The following is a 20,266-nucleotide window of genomic DNA, read 5'->3' as shown; positions in this document are numbered from 1 at the left end:
AGGTCTGGTCTGCTCTGATTTTCCTGAGTCTTTTATTTTTTCACCTGAGAGTAAAAAAAAAAAAGACAATTTCAATTAAGAAGAATCAAACAAAACTTAACAACATTATTAGCTTTATCAATCTGGAAATGAGTTATCTCTCGGTACTACTGTCTTGAAATCTAATATTCTTCACCTTCCACCAGATTGGACCCTGAAAGATGACACTTGGTGAAATTTGCATCAACATGATTGAGATTACCTTCAAAATAAGTCTGATTCACCTTTCCCCCATGCTGGAAGTTAACTACCTTTATCTCTGCCTTGTTCAATTTGAGAGTTTTATGCTCTTCTGCTGTAGATCATATTCGAGCCTGCCCTGCTCTTCTTATGATTTGATTTTGAATTTAAATCCCCCCCAATGTTTTGTTTATGTGACACATCTTCCACTTCAGAGGCCAGCTTGTTTATTTCCTAAGTGCCACACCTTACATTGTGTTTCATCGTGGCATGTGTTGGGAATATTAGGAGCCAAATAAAATGATGAAGTGGCTGCTTTCCTTTTAAACAAATAAAAAATAAAAAATGTCTCAAAATCTTTTTCCTTCACCTTAGAGTTTGGTGGGGCCCAATCAAGGCTACGGTGGTAAAGGAAGTCAAAGGAAATACTATGCCTTAAAACAAGCTTTTAAAATCTCCATTTAAGATTTGTGGGGCCCAAGCAATATGTGGCATGGTATTTAAGAACACTTAAAATCCCCAGGCTAAAGCTCGGTGGATCCCAACAAGAGTCTTTAATAAAAATTTAATTCAATTCTCCATTTTGAGTTTAAAGTGGGGCCCAAAAAGGTGATGAGAGGAATGTGAGGGAAGTGGTAAGGGAAGCTGCTACGTGGAGAAAGAGGGGAAATGGGATGTTGGAGGAAAGGGGGACATAAGGGATATAAATGATGGAAATAGAAGAGGCGTCGGGTTAGGAGGTATAAGAGGTAGTGGATGGAGTTAGGGAAGGTTAGGGAGTAAAATGTAATGGGAGGTATGAGGGGGTAATGAAAGGGTAGAGGGGTGTAGGTTATAATGGGATGAGGTTTAGACTAGGGGAAGGAAAGGTGGGATAGATGGGTAAGAAGGTTAGGGGTAGGGGTAGGGGTAGAGGTAAGCTTAGGGAAATAAAGAGAGTGAGACTTATGGGATGTGGGTTAGAATAGGTGATTTTAGGGGAATAAAGGGGGAAAGGAAGTTAGTGTGGATGGTAGGCTAAAGGGAGTGTGAGATAGAAGGTATGAGGGGAAGAGAGATGTTAGGATAGAATAGGGATAGGGGTAAGGTGGAAAGGAAGTTAGTGAAGGGAGGTGAGGGTGTAGTGGTAGGACTAAATGTAGGTGAAGGGTAGTAGATGAGTATGTTAGGTGAAGGTGATAAAAGATTAAGAGAGATAGAAGGTAAGGGATATGGAAGTGGAAAGGTTAGGGTGAAATGGTGATGGTAGGAAAGGGGAAGTGGAAAGCCGTTAAGATGGAGGGTTATGGAATGAAGAGAGACACGAAAGGATGAAAGCGTGGAATGGTGATGGCGAAGGCGAGGAATGGAAATGAGAGTGATCGGGCCTGGGCACCCATGGGCAGTGTTGGGAGAAGTGGAAGTGATAAAATCTTGGCTGGGTAAAGGAAGTGTCGAACCTCGGTTCATCTTAAAGAGACAAACTTGATCAACTTCTGACCTCTTGACCCACTATACCTCTTCAATGCAAAGGTTCATAGCGAAAGACTCAACACTAACCTAGAACTAAGCTAAGAGGACTTGTTAGTGTAGGTTTTTTATTTTCCTTATGTTAGGGGGTATTTATTTTTCCTACACATATATTATTTAAGCTTGCTTAGGTTAATAGGAGTGGTTTATATGAGGACACGTGGCGAAATACTTCAGCTACATGTGTAACTCTCCACCTCACATGGGTAGTTGAGTTACACACCCTCTTTTGGCTTGTTGTGCCACCTCTCATAATCACTATTTTGTCATTTCCTAAGTGGGTTATGGGGTAGTTGGGTTTCACACCCTCTTTTGGCCTTATGTGCCAACTTTCTCAACTCCTTTTTTGTCTTCATGTAAGGAGGTTATGCCACATGTTTTGGCATTTACCAAGAAGGTAAAACCTCCCACTTTTTATGGGGAATAGGAGTTAATTCACCCCTTGGATGTATATGCTTATATTTTTCTATATAATAAGCACTATACTCTCACCTTCACTAGTCAAGCTAGTGGAGTGATAGCTCAGTGAGAGTCTTCTCCAAATTCTCCTCTTTGTCTTTATTTCTCTCTCATATTGAAATTATGTTCATTCAGCTATTTTGATCTTCGATCATCCGTTGTGTGAGGAGTTGCATGTGATCTACAACCGACATCAGATCTTGGCTCGATTGTCGCTTCTCGTAGAATCTCACATGGTATCAGAGCTTATTGTCTGGTATAGTCATTGCTTTTTTTTGATTTATTTGAGGGATTTGAGTCTTTTATATAGCTAATATTTTCCTTAAAAACTAAGTATGCTCTTCTCTTGCATTCTCGTGTGATCTGGAGAATTAGAACAGTTTAAAGGAAAATAGCTTCTAGTTAAATCTGGTTTACATGTATGTGTTCTTATAAGATCTGGGTGATTGCAGCTTTGTGGTAATATTGGAAGCTTAATAAGAATTTCCGGAGTGTCCATAAGGCTTGACAAAGTCAAAAGTGACTTTTACTTCACTAAAATCAGAGTTTGGAGGACACAGTAAAAAATCAGAGTAAATTTTTTTTACTGGAGCTGTTTTCATTTCGGTTTTAGTGTTCCAACTTTTGTTTACTTTCACAAAAAATGATTTCTGGGTTTTCTTCCCAGCATCGAAAAACTTCTGGGTTTCAAATGGTATTTCCAGAAAATTAATAAATTTTGCAGAAATCGAGCTTGAATAGGGCCTAAGCCGTTTTTTTATCAGAGAAATTCAACAACCTTTCGTAAAAGTTGCACAACTTTTGCCTCGGGTGTCAGATTTTTGCAAACAAATACTTAACGGAAAATTGGAAATGAGCACTCTCCATTATTGCAGGTCTAATTGAAATTTTTTGTCTTTTTCTATCAGATATTAAAGTTTGTATCAGCTGCTTCGTTTTCTCTTCAATTGGTCATATCTTTCTCCTCACAACTCTGTTTTTAAAAAACTAATAGTTGTTGGAAAGGTATTGAGATAAATTAAGCAGTTATAAGGCTAATTTGTTTTAGATCTTGTCTCAAATTATTTGTATTTAAAATCTCTATTGGTTTCTCAAAAGAATTGTAATCTGATAAAAAGCCTTGTAACTGCACTAATTATAAAGTGCCAACCTTGTAATATTTGGGGGGGGGTGATTTCTGAGACTAGTGAAAAGGGGGGGTGTCTCTTGTGCCTTCTTTCTTGCACTTTTTTTGATTCTTTGCAATCTTCTTTTCTACTATCATGGATGCATCTATAGTTCCACTTTTAACACCATATAATTATTTTGAATGGAAATCTAAGATGATAATATATCTGAAAAGACATGGATATCATCGTGTTACTATGGGACTTGAAATTGAACCTCAAGATGTTGCAGAAAAGATTAAATGGTTTAATAAATATGATGAAGCTTTTGGTACTCTATGTATGTCAGTCTCTCCAGACCTTCTTTTTCATATTGAATCTGCCACTACACCAAATGCAGTGTGGACCACTTTGGAAAACCTCTTTGGTAAGCAGGATGAGCTAAGAGGTCATCAGTTAGAGAATGAACTCATAGGGTTGAATCCAACCAATTTTGATACTATACAAGACTTTTTCACTAAACTTAAGTCTGTAAGATTGCAGTTGGAACGGTGTGGAACTAAGAAAGATGATAAGTAACTGATCCTGAGTATTCTTTCTAAGCTTGGTCCTAACTATTTAGTTTTTGTTTTTACATTCTATGCTACAAAATGTGCCCTAGGTACCACATTCAAAATGCCTTCTCTAGATAAATTTGCTGCAGAACTCACTAGGGAGCAAGACAAATTGGTTCAAATGGGTACAATAAAACCCTCTAAGTCACATGTCTTAGTTGTAAATCAAGGCACAAAAGAACAAAAAGGGTCTAGTAAGCAAGATAAGAAACAAAAGAACCAAGGAGAGAAGAAAAAAGATCAGAAATCTGCTACTTCAAAAGCAGATAATTAGACCTCTTCATCAAGAGGTGAACAACCTAAGAAGGAGAAGGTCAAGTGTTCTTATCGTAAGAGGCCTGGTCATGATGAACATAAGTGTTTAAAGAAACAAATTGATCACCTTTCAAATCTTCTTGAAAAGAATAATATCAAGGTGCTTGATTCAGTCAAACAGAGTTCAGCAGAAGGATCTTCTAAGGATACAGATAAGAGTAAAGGGAAAGGAAAGGGTAAGGGCCTAGTTGCTGTTGCTTCACAACCCAATTCTTGGATAATTGACTCAGGTGCTTCGCACCACATGGCTTCTTCAAAAGATGATTTCACCTCTTTAGAGCCATGTTCTATGCCTTCCATACTTATGGGTGATGACACTCCTGTTGAAGTGCATGGGAGAGGGTCTGTTGATGTGGGCGAAGGAACATTTAAGGATGTCCTTTGTGTTCCATCTTTATCAACTAATCTCCTATCTGTTTATCAGATCACTCACACTGGTTCTAGCAAACGAGTTGAGTTCACACCAGATACAGTGGTAATCAGTGAAATGCATAATGGGTCTACTATTGCTGTGGGAAAAGCAGATCATCAATCCAGATTATATCAGTTTTCTCACTTTGTTCCTGACTCTCTTTCGACAGTTTTACTCACTCATGCAGATGAGATTAGTTGTTTATGGCATCAATGGTTTGGCCACTTGAACTATCGTTACTTGTAACAACTCAGTAAACAAGACATGGTTTCAGGGTTGCCTTCTATTCGATTTTCTGATGGAGTTTGCCAGGGATGTATTCTTGGTAAGCATCCTGAGGAGAAGTATGATAAAGGCAAAGCATGGAGAGCTCCACAGCTATTGGAGTTGGTACATAGTGACTTGGCAGGACCATTTCCACAACCATCTTTCAGCAGGGCTAGATATGTCTTAACATTTATTGATGACTTTTCCAGATTTACATGGGTTTACTTTCTCAAACAAAAGTCTGAGGTATTTGAGAATTTTCTAGATTTCAAAGCTTTTGTAGAGAAACAATCTGGGAAGTTCATCAAGATTCTGCGTATAGATAATGGGGGTGAATATGTTAATAATCAGTTTGAACAAATTTGTGCTTCAGAAGGTATCAACATGCAGCACACAGTTCCATACAACCCTCAGCAGAATGGTGTCGCAGAACGGAAGAATAGGTCCTTGAAGGAGATGGCAAATTGTATGATTCACTCCAAGTCTTTGGCACCTCAGTATTGGGCAGAGGCCATCAATTGTGCATGTTACATCCAGAACCGAGTTCCTCATAAAGCTGTGAAGGGGGTAACTCCTTTTCAAGCTTGGACTGGTCGGAAACCTACAGTTAAGCATTTCAGAGTGTTTGGTTCTCTTGCATGGGCCCACATTCCAGCAGTTCCAACAGAGAAACGCAAGGCTCTGGATCCGCAGAGCAAGCCTTGCATATTTGTTGGGTATCCAGATGATGTCAAAGGGTATAGACTTCTTCATCCCTCTACACATGAGTTGTTCATTGAGAGGAGTGTTCGTTTTGAGGAGAGTTCTTCTATTTCTTCTCATACCACTTCTCCATCCACTATCACATTGGAGACATTGCATGATGATGACAGTTCTTCTGAGGATCTTAATCCTCTTAATCCTGATGAGGAGTCTTCTTCCTCCGCTTCGGATGGTGACAGTGATGGTGAGGATTCACATTCTTCTCATAGTCATCCTTCAGAGGTTGATGATTCTCCCCCAGACTCTCCAGCTTCAGTGCCTCTTTGGGCTAGACAAACTTTTGAGTCAGCAGGAGATTGGCTTGGTGATCCATCAGATTCTAGAAGAGCTAGGTCACAATTTCAGTAAGCTCCACATCTCTTCATTGCTTCAGCTTCTGATCCATAGTCTTTTCGAGAAGCTACAGGTGTTCCCGAATGGGATGCTGCAATGCAAGAAGAGTTTAATTCTTTGGAAAGGAATCACACATGGGATTTAGTTCCTCTTCCTAAGGGAAGGAAACTTGTTTGATGCAAATGGATCTATCGAACAAAATTTGCAGCAGATGGGTCGGTTGATAAGTATAAGGCTCGCTTGGTAGCAAAAGGCTTTTCCCAAGTTCCAGGCGTTGATTACTCTGAGACTTTTGCTCTAGTTGCTAAGATGAATTCCATCCGGCTTGTCCTTGCTATTGCTGCAACCCATCGTTGGGAAGTTCATCAGATGGATGTCAAGAGTGCATTTCTTCATGGTGACCTTCAGGAGGAAATCTATATGGAGCAGCCACAAGGGTTTGTTCAAGATCCTTCACTTGTGTGTCGACTTCGAAAGTCTCTCTATGGCCTCAAACAAGCTCCTCGAGCTTGGTATGCCAAAATGGACTCCTTCCTTCTGACAGTTGGTTTTACTCGATGCCATTCTGATCCGAACGTCTACATTCTGCACCAGGATGATACTCTCACATTTCTAGTTCTCTATGTTGATGACTTGTTGATCACAGGGAGTCACTCATCCACCATCAAGGTAGTGAAAACTGCTCTACATGATAGATTTCTGATGTCAGACTTGGGTCTTCTACATTACTTCTTGGGAATTGAGATTACTCAATCTTCTTCAGGCATCTTCCTTTGGCAACCCAAGTATGCACTCGATATGCTCTCTAGATTTCGCATGGCTGATTGTAAGCCTGCACCTACTTTTTTGTCTGGGGTCAAACTTGAGTCTAAGTGCTCTTCACCCTTGGTTGATAGCACTTTATATCGACAAATTGTTGGGAGCCTCATCTACTTGACTCATACGAGGCCTGACATTTCATATGCAGTGGGCATGGTCTCTAGATTCATGCAGGAGCCACGTGAGTTGCATTGGAAAGCAGCTAAGCGGATTCTCCACTACATTTAGGGTACTCACAATTATGGAATTCAGTATGTAGCAGGCATGGATATTGACTTGGTGGGATATACGGATTCAGATTGGGCAGGTGATTCTCAAGATCGCAAATCCACTTCAGGGTATTGCTTCTCACTTGGTTCTGGTCCAGTTTGTTGGCCGAGTAGGAAGCAGTTTGCATTTGCTCTTTCATCAACAGAGGCTGAGTATCGAGGGGCAGTTAATGCCACCACTGAGGCTATTTGGCTTCAGAATATTCTCACTGAGTTTGGTATTCCAGTTAGGAAGCCTACTATCATCTTTTGTGATAATCAAAGTGCTATACCGATCTCAAGAAATCTAGTGCATCACCAGAGGACAAAACACATTGAGATACATATGCACTATATGCGGGAGCTCATTCAGGAAGGCATCATTGATCTTAAGTATTGTTCTACAACGGAGCAAACTGCGGACATCTTCACCAAACCCTTCACCGAAAGCAAGTTCCTTCATTTGCGATCTCTGCTTGGGATACGACAGGTGTCTACTTCAGGAGGGACTTCTTAGTCCTTCTTTCTTTCTCTCCTTATTTAGGGGGGGCTATTCCTCTTATGGGGGGCTTCTTCTTTTGGGGGGGCTATCTATGTACATGGGTACCTAACATGGTTGCATTTGCCGGGACCCATATTTTCACCCACCCAAGCTATGCTTAAGGGGGGGTGTTAGTGTAGGTTTTTTATTTTCCTTATGTTAGGGGGTATTTATTTTTCCTACACATATATTATTTAAGCTTGCTTAGGTTAATAGGAGTGGTTTATATGAGGACTCGTGGCGAAATACTTCAGCTACATGTGTAACTTTCCACCTCACATGGGTAGTTGAGTTACACACCCTCTTTTGGCTTGTTGTGCCACCTCTCATAACCACTATTTTGTCATTTCCTAAGTGGGTTATGGGGTAGTTGGGTTTCACACCCTCTTTTGGCCTTATGTGCCAACTTTCTCAACTCCTTTTTTGTCTTCATGTAGGGACGTTATGCCACATGTTTTGGCATTTACCAAGAAGGTACAACCTCCCACTTTTTATGGGGAATAGAAGTTAATTCACCCCTTGGATGTATATGCTTATATTTTTCTATATAATAAGCACTATACTCTCACTTTCACTAGTCAAGTTAGTGGAGTGATAGCTCGGTGAGAGTCTTCTCCAAATTCTCCTCTTTGTCTCTATTTCTCTCTCATATTGAAATTATCTTCATTCAGCTATTTTGATCTTCGATCATCCGTTGTGTGAGGAGTTGCATGTGATCTACAACCGACATCAGATCTTGGCTCGCTTCTCGCTTCTCGTAGAATCTCACAGGACTAATCCTAGAAAGCAAAAAGCAGGGGTCCCCATTCGCAATGGGGCGATGTGTGAATACGTCACAACAGATATGAGAATAATTTTTGTTTTAAAAAAGGTTAATTTTCAATTTTCAATTTTTTTGTGAGGTAATGGTGGTCATTAATGTTATCTGGGATGAGATTGGTTTGTTTGTAAACCTGGTTTAATCTTGAAGCTCTGTAATTTTCCTATGAGAATGTTTTAATTTTTTTAATCTGTTAAATCATGCTATATAAATTGCTTCAATTTTAATTTCAATTTGTAATTCTTGGACACATCTTCTTATAACTTGTAAACCTGGGTTATGTCTGAATTCTTTAGTTATTCTATGAGAATGTTTATAATTTGTTTCAATCTGTTAAATCATGCTATGCAATTTTTTTCTCTAAATTTTTAATTTTTTTTGTAAATCTTTCATGAGATTATGCCCCTCTTGAAGACTCTGTGGGGTAAGCTTGGTTCAAATTGGGTTATTCTTGATCCTTTTAATTTTAGTTTCATTTTTGTATTTTCTTTGCAAATATTTGATAAGGTTATGCTGACATTTAGTGTTGTTTGGGGCGAGTTTGATCCACCTTTGTATTTACAAGTCATTCTTGCAACTCTGTAATTCTGTTATGATTGTTTTTATAAATTTGTTTGTCTACAAATTTATTTCTCCCCTTAGGGTTTTGTGTGTTAAGCTGGGTCCACATCTCTATGACTTGCAAACCAGGTTACCCTTGAATCTCTCTCTATACATATATTTATTAAGGCTAAGACTCTTATTATAAAAGGGGATTATATTTCTTCTGGATCCAATAAGTGCGCTCTCTAAAAGACGCAGAACAGTTACCCATGAATAACAGCAAACCATTAGCCAGATACATAGTATTTCTACAGTCCATGATAGTGAATAGAGTGCTTTTGGATTTAGCTGTCATTAGTTGTTGCATCAATGTTAAGGATTACACTTTGTGACACATCATTAGGATAGAAAAAAGTTGTGTATCAGTTCTTTGTATCTAGGTTTTGGATCATGCTCCGTGATCTATTATAGGGCATCAACATTTTGGATCACACTGTGATCCATCATCGGGCATCAACGTTTCAGATCACACTCTATGATCCATCATTAGGTATCAACATTTTGGATCACATGCAGTGATCCATCAATTGTGATGATGGATCATGGAGTGTGATCCAAAATGTTGATGCAAAGCTAATACTTATCTAAATCCAGAAGCACTCTATTTGAAACATTAGCCTTCAACTGGTTCCAGTTTACACCGATCCCAGTTTATCGGGTTTGTGTTACAAACACATGTTGAATTCTGTGTAAAATTTTGAAAGTACCAGATTCTTTACCTAACTAGAACTCAAGATAATATCTTCAAGGCAATGCTTAGTGATTCAAGAACTTCTCAATAAATATACTTGCACCTTCATATCATTAAACCCCTCAAATGACACATTCCTTCCTATCTGTGCGGAAGCTCTGTAATTATTCTGAGACTGGTTATAATTTGTGTTGATCTCTAGCTTTGTGAATTTCTCATTGGTATACCTTGGCGTAGATGCCATGACAGAATGGTATCTATTCTGTCAAATCCATCCAGGACTTGTATCTTGACCTCATTCATTTATGCTTGCTGTGCCATGAATCCAAATTTACTCAGTTTAGTGCACTGACATGGCTTTTGGGGATTTAAAATCAGAGTTCCACAATGAAAGTCTCATTGGGGTACCTCGTTGAGCTCATGCCTATTGAACTTGCTTTGGTTACAAGTTCAAATATTTTTTCTATTGTTATAATTCAGATCCAGCCTATATTTGAACTTATAATTATTTTTCTGACATTTAATGTGAACTTGGGATACAGGGAGAGTGAATTTGATAGGTGAGCACATAGATTATGAAGGTTACTCTGTGTTGCCCATGGCCATACGCCAAGATACTATTGTGGCGATTCACAAGCGCAACTCTAATGAAGAAAGAAAGATTTTGCAGATTGCAAATGTGCAATCAGAAAAATATGAGCTTTGCACTTATTCTGCAGATCCTGATCAGGTCAGTTAAGGAGACTGTAATTATCTCTAAGGTTTTACTATTTCTATCTGCTTTCAGATATTTTCTTAAAATTATTTTTATATGGATTATTCTGTTTGAAAATTATTTCCATATGCATTAAGTAAGTAGTTATAGGCTTATAGAAAGCTACTGGCAATCTTTGTTACCTTGTAATTTTCTGTAGTGTGTTTATTTCTGGTAAATATTGGGTGAGGTTGGACACATGCTTAAGATTTAAAACTGAGTTCACACTTGAAAACTTGAATGTACCCTGCAACTGTCACATTTGTAAACTTAGGTCATACTTAAATGTGCTTCATATCATTATGTTGCAAAATTCTCTACATATACATCAAAGTTATGGTCCATTTAATTGAAGTTAGAGGGATTGGGATTTGAACATTTTGCGCATTCTTACGGAGTTCTAAATCTACTTACCGTAACACCAAAACCTCTTGAACTGTTTGGATTATTTAAAATTCTTGTGCAATTAGGTATTTGATTGCTACCAGGAAGGTTGGGTTTGCTGTCATATCTTTAGGTCTCTCATATCATTTATCTGAGCACCAAGATCAGTTTTATTACCTTGTCCTTGCTCATGTCTGTTGAGAAAATTTTGGTTAATGGTAGCGGTTATCTACAAGTGTAAATATTTTTTTTCCTTCCATGACGGTATTCACATTATATATTCTCAGAATGAAACCCCAATATTTCATAATCAGTGCTGGTATAATCCACCAGTTACTACAATTTATCATCCACCAATATCAGTCTGATATGATTCATGAACCTGGTTTTTAACAGTATCAGAGTTTACATAGCAATGTTAAAGCCCAAGTAGAAAACCTCAAACTGCTCTGTATCACAGATAAACAGAGTTTGGCCAAGCAGGATTCTTAAGACTATTGACAACCCATGTCAGATTGGTAATACCCTAGCATGATATACCATCATAAACAAAAACAGAAAATTGGTTGTAATTGCAGCCACACGAGTGCATTACATATTCATTGCAATAGTAACAAGCCACCATATCCAGTCAATTGAATGAACTTTAGTTTGAGGTCAATCAGCCTGGGGCCATGCATGGCAAATATTCTTCATAACAGGCTAACACCTCCTTAGCAGTGTAGAAAAGTGTTGCCATCTCCACAGTTTTCTTGGGTTATCTTTTGCTTTTCTGTCAAAGCTGCTGAAATCTCACCAAGTTACCATGAAACACCACAATGTTTTTTGTTATTTGAATTCCTTCAGCAGACTACCTCCACAATTCTTATTTCAATTTGTTGACTAAATTTCAGCAAATGTGAGGACTTGAAAGGCCTTTTCTTTATCTGAAATGTTTCATAGATGTCCCAGAAGCTGTACCATTCAGTTGATCTTCAACCAACACAGTAAAGGAGAAGAGTTTTCACCTCTTTAGTAGCTCTGTGGTCCTGCCATGCAGCCTCTAATTTTGCCTTAAAAGCTTCAGCAATGGCATCTTCTTCATCTTCCATTTCAATTTCCACTTTTGTCTCATGCTCTCAGGAATGTTGTCCCGTAGCCTGCACATTGCTAACAGAGTTTGTTTCTCCATTTTATGGACCAGTAATTATGGGCAAAGAAGTTGCAGTTGTCTTTGGCATATTTCCAGTCGTGGAAATGAAACGAGTCACCTGATTTACAGCCTTCTGCAAGTCTAGACTGTATTATTGAACAGCTTTGGTCATCATCTATGCACTTAGGGGCACTGCCTAGAATGTTCGGAGAAAGGGGATAACTAAAAATTGAAAAGAAAATTTACTAGTAAAGTTACCATTTTCTCTGGTGGTGAGATAATTTTTTTTCACTATTAATAAATCTTTGGATTTTGACTATTTTTACTGCCTGTGACGGGGTGTGGATCAATAGAGTCAAGTGTTCTAGCAACATGTGAACTATGCTGCAGTAGTGCTAATTATTATCAGTAATAAATGTACCACTTGCTTGTCTTAAACAAGTTATGTTTGTATGCATACAGGATATTGATTTGAAGAATCACAAGTGGGCAAACTATTTTCTCTGTGGGTAAGAGCTCAATCTTAAGAATTTGTTATGTACTTTGTCATAGAGAGTTCCTGGCAATCGACTAGTTCTCTATACAAGATTTTTCTAGATATTTTATGGTTCTGGGAGAAGCATTAATGAACTCTGATAATGTGAGGAGGTGCTATCTGAAAAAGGTAGCAAATGTGGCAATAAATTGTTTCTTCTGTGTTTGGTCATAATCGATACGTGAATTTTATTTAAGGCTTTAAGTTACAATGAGTTGTGTTTACAAACTATATATAGCACCTGTCTATTCTAATTGTTAGGGTTCTGTACCAGCACAATTTATTATGATTGATATTTGGTCATCTGATACATGTGCTTCATTTCCACGTAACTCATACACAGGTACAAAGGATTTCATGAGTATATCAGGTCAAAGGGAATGGATGTTGGAGCACCTGTTGGGCTAGACATTCTTGTTGATGGTACAGTTCCAACAGGTCTGTTTGCATGCTCCTATTCCTAAATCTTTTTATCAGATGCCTCCGCCTATTCCTAAATCTTAGGCACAATACATTTATGAAATTATAATACTCAGGAAATAATACTTTAAAAATCTTATTTACTTCTGATCTATTGCAGAGAAGAGGTATTCCAATAGCTATATACTTTTTTCAGTATAGCATATTTCATTCAAAATTCTAAAAATAGCAATTAGTTATATTTTCAATGCAGGGTCTGGCTTATCTAGTTCAGCAGCATTTGTCTGTTCCTCTACAATCGCAATTATGGCAGCTTTCAACATAAACTTTCCTAAGGTAAGTCTGTACTATACCTATTTTTATTGTGTATTAGTTTTATTGTTTATGTTTTCTAGCTTTAGTTTTAGGCTAAGTTATCCCTGAAGTGATTGTATCTGCATATCTGAATGCTTATATTTCATAAGCACATAATTTTAATTGATAAGTCTAATTTTTTATGATGTAACCAGAAACAGTTTGGAGATGACAATGTCATATCTGGGCTGTATTTGGATAGCTATAGCCATATTAGGGTGTAGCCAAAAAATAGCAACTTTTCATTATATCTGGTCACCAGACTAGTGTGTTTGTTAGAATGAGTAAAAAATGCCTTTTTTTGGTATGGTCACCAAACTAATGTGTTTGTTAGAATGGGTGATAAAAGGCTGAAGTTTGGTATAAGGCAAGAAATTTATAGTTTCATAAGTGTTTCTTATTTCTGTAAAGCTTGAAGCCTAAGAGAGAATTAATCAACGGTAAAGTTCAATGCTAGCAATTTCCACTATCCAGATAATTATCTTCGTTATTTCTGGATTTGATTGTGTGCCTTATGATAAAAATTGGCACACAATCAAATCCAGAAACAACAAAGATAACAGTAAAGTTAATCAATCTATTAAATCACCAAAATATCATCACTAAAATGCATCTAAAGCCATTGCAATTTAGACTTTACAGCACACATCTACTTCTGAATGATTATAATGGGCACAGATAGGGATGCAGAGTTATTTTTCCAAACGATAAATGTGATTAATATTTTTTGTTCTTGCAACTGTAAAGAAACCTTTGCCTAGATGTGCAGGGATTTGAGAGGAGTTACCTTTGGAGCTGGATGCTGATAAAATTGAATTACTTTCTAATCTTAGTGAAAAGATGACTTTAGAAGTAGATGTTTGTAAAATAGAATTATGCCCTAATCCTAGTGAAAAGATGACCTTAGCAAAAGAATATTCGATATGTAGCTGGATTTATGGTGAGGTTGAGAGAATGCCTGATGTAAGCATTATAATTAAGGTGTGCTTGTGATTAGGTCTCTCTACGGGTAATAACAATCAAGGATTCAAATAAGTTATCGATTTGTTGAGATTTAATAATTTTTATTGTAGTTACTTAGGAAGATCAATTTTTAACCCCTTTCATGTGTACTATTTTAGAGATGATGGGACGTGAGTTGTATACCTTCTTGGGTGGATTTTTTGCATATAACTTCATCAAGATTGTTGGAGGGATATGTTACAAACCACCATTATTCTAGAGTTTGGTAGCTGTTATGGTACTTTATACAATTTCATGCTGTTTGGGTTATCTAATTCATTGACCACTTTTTAAATAACTGTGCTGTTTGGTATTTGTGAAATCACCTTCAAGTCATTTGGTGGGAGAAATTAGACGAAGCTTGCATATGAAGAGATGAGTTGATGAATGGAGAGCAAAAATTTGACTAAGTACCAAAAAATTTCCTTTGCTCCTCTCTAGGAGCGAAATCTACTTTCTTTGCCTCCCTTTGAGAGCGAAAAGCTCTTCCTTTGCCCTTAGATAGGAGCAAAGTTGATTCCACGGGATTTGACTTCTTAGAGTTGTAATGCTTGTCATTCCCTCAATGGCTTATCTCTCATGAGCTTGAGTGGTACACTTGGCGCTTAGTACATAACGTGATGCTCACAGGGGTGTAGAGTTGCAACTGAAACTACTGAGATTAACTTTTGTATAAGCTTCAATTGCCATTGGTGGGTCTTGCATCCAATAACCAAGGCTTCATGGGAGGTCACCCATCCCATCAAGCATTGGGCACTTAGTACATTAGGTGATGCTCACAGGGGTGTAGAGGTGCAACCGAAACTACTGAGATGAACTTTTGTATAGCTTCAATTGCTATTGGTGGGTCTTGCATCCAATAACCAAGGCTTCAATCAGCCATTGCAAGTTTGGTTTCCACCTTTTATGTAATTTCCCAAACTGAAAATTTTCTGACTTTTTGCAATTTCACAATAAACAATCCATGAAACCTTAACGCTTTCTGATCACCAAGATTCTGATGCGGGCAAGGTGAGAGCATATGGTAAAAGGGTTAGAATAGTATTAGAATATCATGCTTGTTGATGGGAATCTGCACTAATCAATATTGCAAACTAATATAAAATCTGCAAGTAAGGATATACTTATTTTGGTGGCAAGCCTTCCAGATTATATACAAGCTATAAATGAAAATATTTCAAACTAGTTCTGGTGTCAAGCCTTCCAGAACATAATAAAGTTTATTATGAAATCTGGTGGCGAGCCACATGGATCAACATAACACAAATCTGGATTTGTCACAATACTGGCTCTAGTGGCAAGCCTTCTAGAATGAAGCACAAGCTCTATATTAAATCTGGCGGTGAAACACAAATTAATACCATCTATTCGGAGATTAGAATGTTGGAATTATGCATATACTGGAGTTAGGTGGTAAATAAAACCTTATTATTAGCCAATACATGAAACTAAAAACCAAATAATTACTCAAAAGATTGTTGTAGCAGTAGCTAATGAAAACCAATCTTTAGTTTGGCTGGATAAATAGTATTTTAAACAATAATAAATTGGAGGCAAGAATATGCTGCAATGCCCAAGTAGGCAACTTTAAATCAAAGGAAGACTACTCAATAGGCTGCGATTGGGCTAAAAATGCCTGGAATAACAAAGCTGCTCCAACACAATGTGCTTCAATACTTACTAAGAGTAGATACCTCCAAAGGTTGCCCTTCATCAATCAAAAGCTGTGGCTAGCTTTCCACGAGTAGCAATCAACATAAAAAGAAAACTGGTTTGGTTGTGATTAGTATGGTATGGCTAGTCATAATCAAAATATTTGAACCATAAAATCATATAAATATAATATCCTGTAATTCCCAAAGTCTGATAACAAACATAAAATATTCAAACCACACCTCACTACTAGAAACTAGAAATACTCTACAGCTGTTTAGCACATTGGCAATCCTTGAATGGAATTAATCACATGAATAGGAGGGTTTTCATTCTTGAATCCATTTGTCAAAATGGTTTTCATCCTTAGGTAGAAAGTGAACATATGTTCGATCTCAAGGAATGGTCTTTGATTTCATAAATGGGTAATGCTCTTCAATGTTCAACTCTTCCTGATATAGGCTCTTGAGGGGATATAATAGTATTTTATTTTCTCCTTTTCCCGCAAAACTTTATTTTTGAAAGGTGTCTAGAAAGGCCTTTTAATTAATATTACTTTTGGACTCCAATCCTAGTAACTCTATAACCTTTTAATAATAAAAACTAAGTCGCTTTTTATGTATATAACATAAAGTTACTTTTTATGACAACTTAAAGTTAAATTATTAAATTATTTCCCTTGCATTATCCTAATAGCCTACGAAACATAAAACAATAGGCTAAGGGTCTCCCAAAGACCTATGCTTGGAAAGGGATGTGACATTTTAACCCAATTGAATAAGTGAAGAAACTCTTTATAGTGATGCCTAGTTTCATACGGCAGTGGTGCTATCCATAAAGCATGACACCAAGTCGTGCAAGATTAAGTATTGAGAGCCTTGCACAAAGAATGATACTATGAGGACTAGAAGCAATATGAGGTAGATGCAGAACGCTACACCTTAAAGTTAAGAAGCAAGGAAGCCCTAAAGGTACAAGGAAAGCTGATTAGGACTGACCATAGCTTGGAATTCAATATGCCAGTTGGTGCATATATTATCTCAATTAATGATATTTTGGAATGTTAGCATGACTCCTGCATGTAGCCTTTTTATTTATGGAGACTATTGTTTATGACAGGGTGCTATTGAGTCCCCTATAGTGGGTTATTGGGACCATGAGTTCCTTTCATTTACAAGATGTGTTCAAATTCCAAATGTGGTTGTAATTTAAAGTGTTATAATCTGATTTAAAAGAAAAGGAAAAGAAAAAATTAGAGCCTTCCCGTAGACTTTCTCTATTGTTGCTCTGTTGTGTGATATTTGAAGAAAGTGACAATAAATGCATCTTAGGTCCTCTCTAGCAAGAACAAATGGTCATAGTTGCCAAAGTCAACAGTACAACAATAGGAACATTTCACTTTTACACATTTGAATCGGAGATTTGGAAATTACAAAGGATTAGATGGGACACTACAAGTTACAACAGTAGGAACATTTCACTTTTACACATTTGAATCAGAGATTTGGAAATTATGAAGGATTAGATGGGCATATGACAATATGAGGTTTGACCTTCTAAATTGTTACTCTATTTATTAATAGAGCTAGTTGAATTCTCAAGGATTTTAAATTGTACTAAAGTAATAAGTGACTTCGTTTTGCTTACATCATAGTTGAAGCCTGAAGGTATGCAATTTAGCAATTAAAAGTAAGCATATTTCCTTTTTCAGTTCTTTAGAAATTATCATGTCAAGTCTTGTCTTCATCACATCATGCGGATTGAATTTTCATTTGAGTTTAACTGGATTTATTTATGGTTCTGGTATTGTTACTAAGGTGAAAGCCTGAGAAAATTTATCTAACATTCTCAATAAACAAATGATCTCATTTTCATTTGTTGGGTGTCAAAGATTAGTATTTAAAGTATGGATAGGTCATTGAATCCAATCTTGAAAGATATGTATGGTTAAGATAAATCTGTGGTCTCTGTAACATTGCAATGAGATGAAATGAAAGATTTTAATAATGTCCACTAGACCAAGCAGCCTATGGACCAAGAAGATTTCTAAATTATGGAAATGGGTCAACAGAAACTGCATAATATGTTCGATGGTTGGGTGTCTCCTATTCCAGAATTAGCTACAATTTAAGCAATTTATCTGCTGCTTTTAATATTAGCAATTTTTTTTCCATTTCTAGAATTCAGTAATTTGGAGCAATTGTTTCTTTTCGTTTAGTTGTATGTTTTGTTGTTGAATCAATGTCCTTTTTTTTGTTTTTATCAAAGGGAGTCACCATTAGAAAATCAGTGAGAAGTGGTTCTAGTTTATAACTTTTTTTTGATAGAATGCTGATTATAATATTAGTTTGCTGGAGAATTCCAAAAGTTGTGTATGGTTACTTTTGTCTTTGCCTTAGAATCTTTATTTACTATCATTTACTGTATTCTTCCTCTGCTTATGTTGTTTTATATGTGATTCAGAAAGAAGTTGCACAGTTCACGTGTGAATGTGAACGCCACATTGGAACTCAATCTGGAGGCATGGACCAGGTGAGATGCTCTGTGATTTTGATCCAGTTGCATTTTCTCTTCCTCACATTTTCCTCACTGTAACTTCTTCCCGAAGATTGTATTCTTTCATAACTTTTGTTTGAACATTTTATGATTTGAGATTGTTTTCCCAGTCATTAAGCTGGAATATATCAAGTATACTGCCATGTCGAACTTTTACCCACCACTATAATAATATTTTAATTAATTTCCAAATTTCTGTAGTCTGTTCCAATTTGTTTTCAAATTGCAAAATTTAAATATCTTGCCTAGTTTATCTTTGTATTTTAAGCATATCTTTTAATGTATACGCTCTTTCAAAAAATAGCTTTCTGAGACCAACAAAATGTTTCAAAATCCTTAATACTAGTAGTGCTGTCAATCTGGGTTTCCTGGTCTATGAATTTCCAATTTCATGTTTTTTCATATTTGGTTGGGCCACCATAAGATGCCTTGCCTACATCAGAACTAGTGGGTGTTGCTGTTGCAGCAGTGGTACTAGTCTTTAGAAGCTTGTGGTACTGAGGCTTTAAATTCTGTAGTAAAGTTAGTCACGACAATTCTGATATTTATTAATAAGCAATTTTCTTTTATAACTAATGTGCAGGTGCAGAAACAATTCCATACATATAGATTGTATTTTTCTCTGACATTTAAAATGGCTGCGATTCCTTACTCTAACTCAATGGAATCTTTAATATTTGTTATGTTCAACAGGCAATTTCAGTGATGGCAAAGCCAGGGTTTGCTGAATTGATAGATTTTAATCCAATTAAAGCAAGTGATGTGCAGTTACCTGATGGTGGAACATTTGTCATTGCCAATTCTCTAGCTGAATCACAGAAAGCGGTGACTGCTGCAACTAACTACAATAATAGAGTTGTAGAATGCCGTCTAGCTGCTGTAAGTGAAAATTTGAACCAAATCACCTCCAACTATTATTTTAGGTCCTTTAGCTTTCCATTATGTTCTGGAATCCATCTATTATTTTAGGTCCTGTAGCTTTCCATTATGTTCTGGAATGGGAAATTATGTCTGAGATAGGGAATTGCAATTTAATTATGAGAACACACTTTTCTTTGGGAAAAATAAAGGTTTTTGATATGTTTCTTATTGTGCTATAGTCATGCTTTTGCTATATGTAAACCAGTACACTCATGTAATTATGAGAATAAACTTTTCATTGGGAAAAAGAAAGGATTTTGATATGTTCCTTATTGTGTTATAGTTCTGCTTTTGCTATATGTAAACCAGTGCACTCATGCATTTCTAGTGCTTTTTTCATAGAATGAAAAACTTTTGCTTGTAATTGTCTCTGGGGTGCAACTATACGTTTAAGAAATATATTTTGTACACTGAAAAACTGTAGGATGATACAAGGAAGTCTGTCTGGATGAATTTTTCTAGTGAATGTTCTCTTGTTTACAAAAATCCATTAATTTTTATCTATAGATAATGGCATATTGGAAACATGCGCGTGTGAGATTTTTTTCCCAAATTTCTGTCTATCAGATTTTCCCCTTCTACTTCAAGTACGAAGTTTCCAAACTAGGTAAACAATGGATAGATGGAAAAGCAAAATGAAATAATCACTTCTTTGCTATGCAAGTCCGAACTTTGTTTCCCATTAATTTGATACCAATGTACCTTTTTGATATCAATTGTAGTTGCCAAGAGATGGGTATGGGCACTCATATGGGGGACGGGGACTGGAATGGGGATAGCGTGACACCGTTCTTTTCCAAAATAGTGTATAAGTTACTTGAAGATGGAATATATACA

The 20,266-nt window shown here is 36.8% G+C and overlaps 1 protein-coding gene across 1 annotated transcript in view; it reads left to right on the top strand.

Moving 5' to 3' along the window:
* LOC131050997 (galactokinase) overlaps positions 1-20,266 on the top strand; it is a 125,932-nt gene that overhangs the window by 5,741 nt on the left and 99,925 nt on the right. Inside the window, exons 2-7 of the mRNA XM_057985320.2 lie at positions 10,261-10,448; positions 12,451-12,497; positions 12,867-12,961; positions 13,197-13,279; positions 18,416-18,484; positions 19,202-19,387. Coding sequence (XP_057841303.1) covers positions 10,261-10,448; positions 12,451-12,497; positions 12,867-12,961; positions 13,197-13,279; positions 18,416-18,484; positions 19,202-19,387 — 668 coding nt within the window. The remainder of the gene's footprint in view (positions 1-10,260; positions 10,449-12,450; positions 12,498-12,866; positions 12,962-13,196; positions 13,280-18,415; positions 18,485-19,201; positions 19,388-20,266) is intronic.

This window comes from Cryptomeria japonica, chromosome 6, assembly GCF_030272615.1.
Source record: "Cryptomeria japonica chromosome 6, Sugi_1.0, whole genome shotgun sequence".
Classification (NCBI taxonomy): Eukaryota; Viridiplantae; Streptophyta; class Pinopsida; order Cupressales; family Cupressaceae; genus Cryptomeria; species Cryptomeria japonica.
The sequence above is the reverse complement of the archived record's forward strand: the minus strand, read 5'-3'. Positions and strand labels throughout refer to the sequence as shown.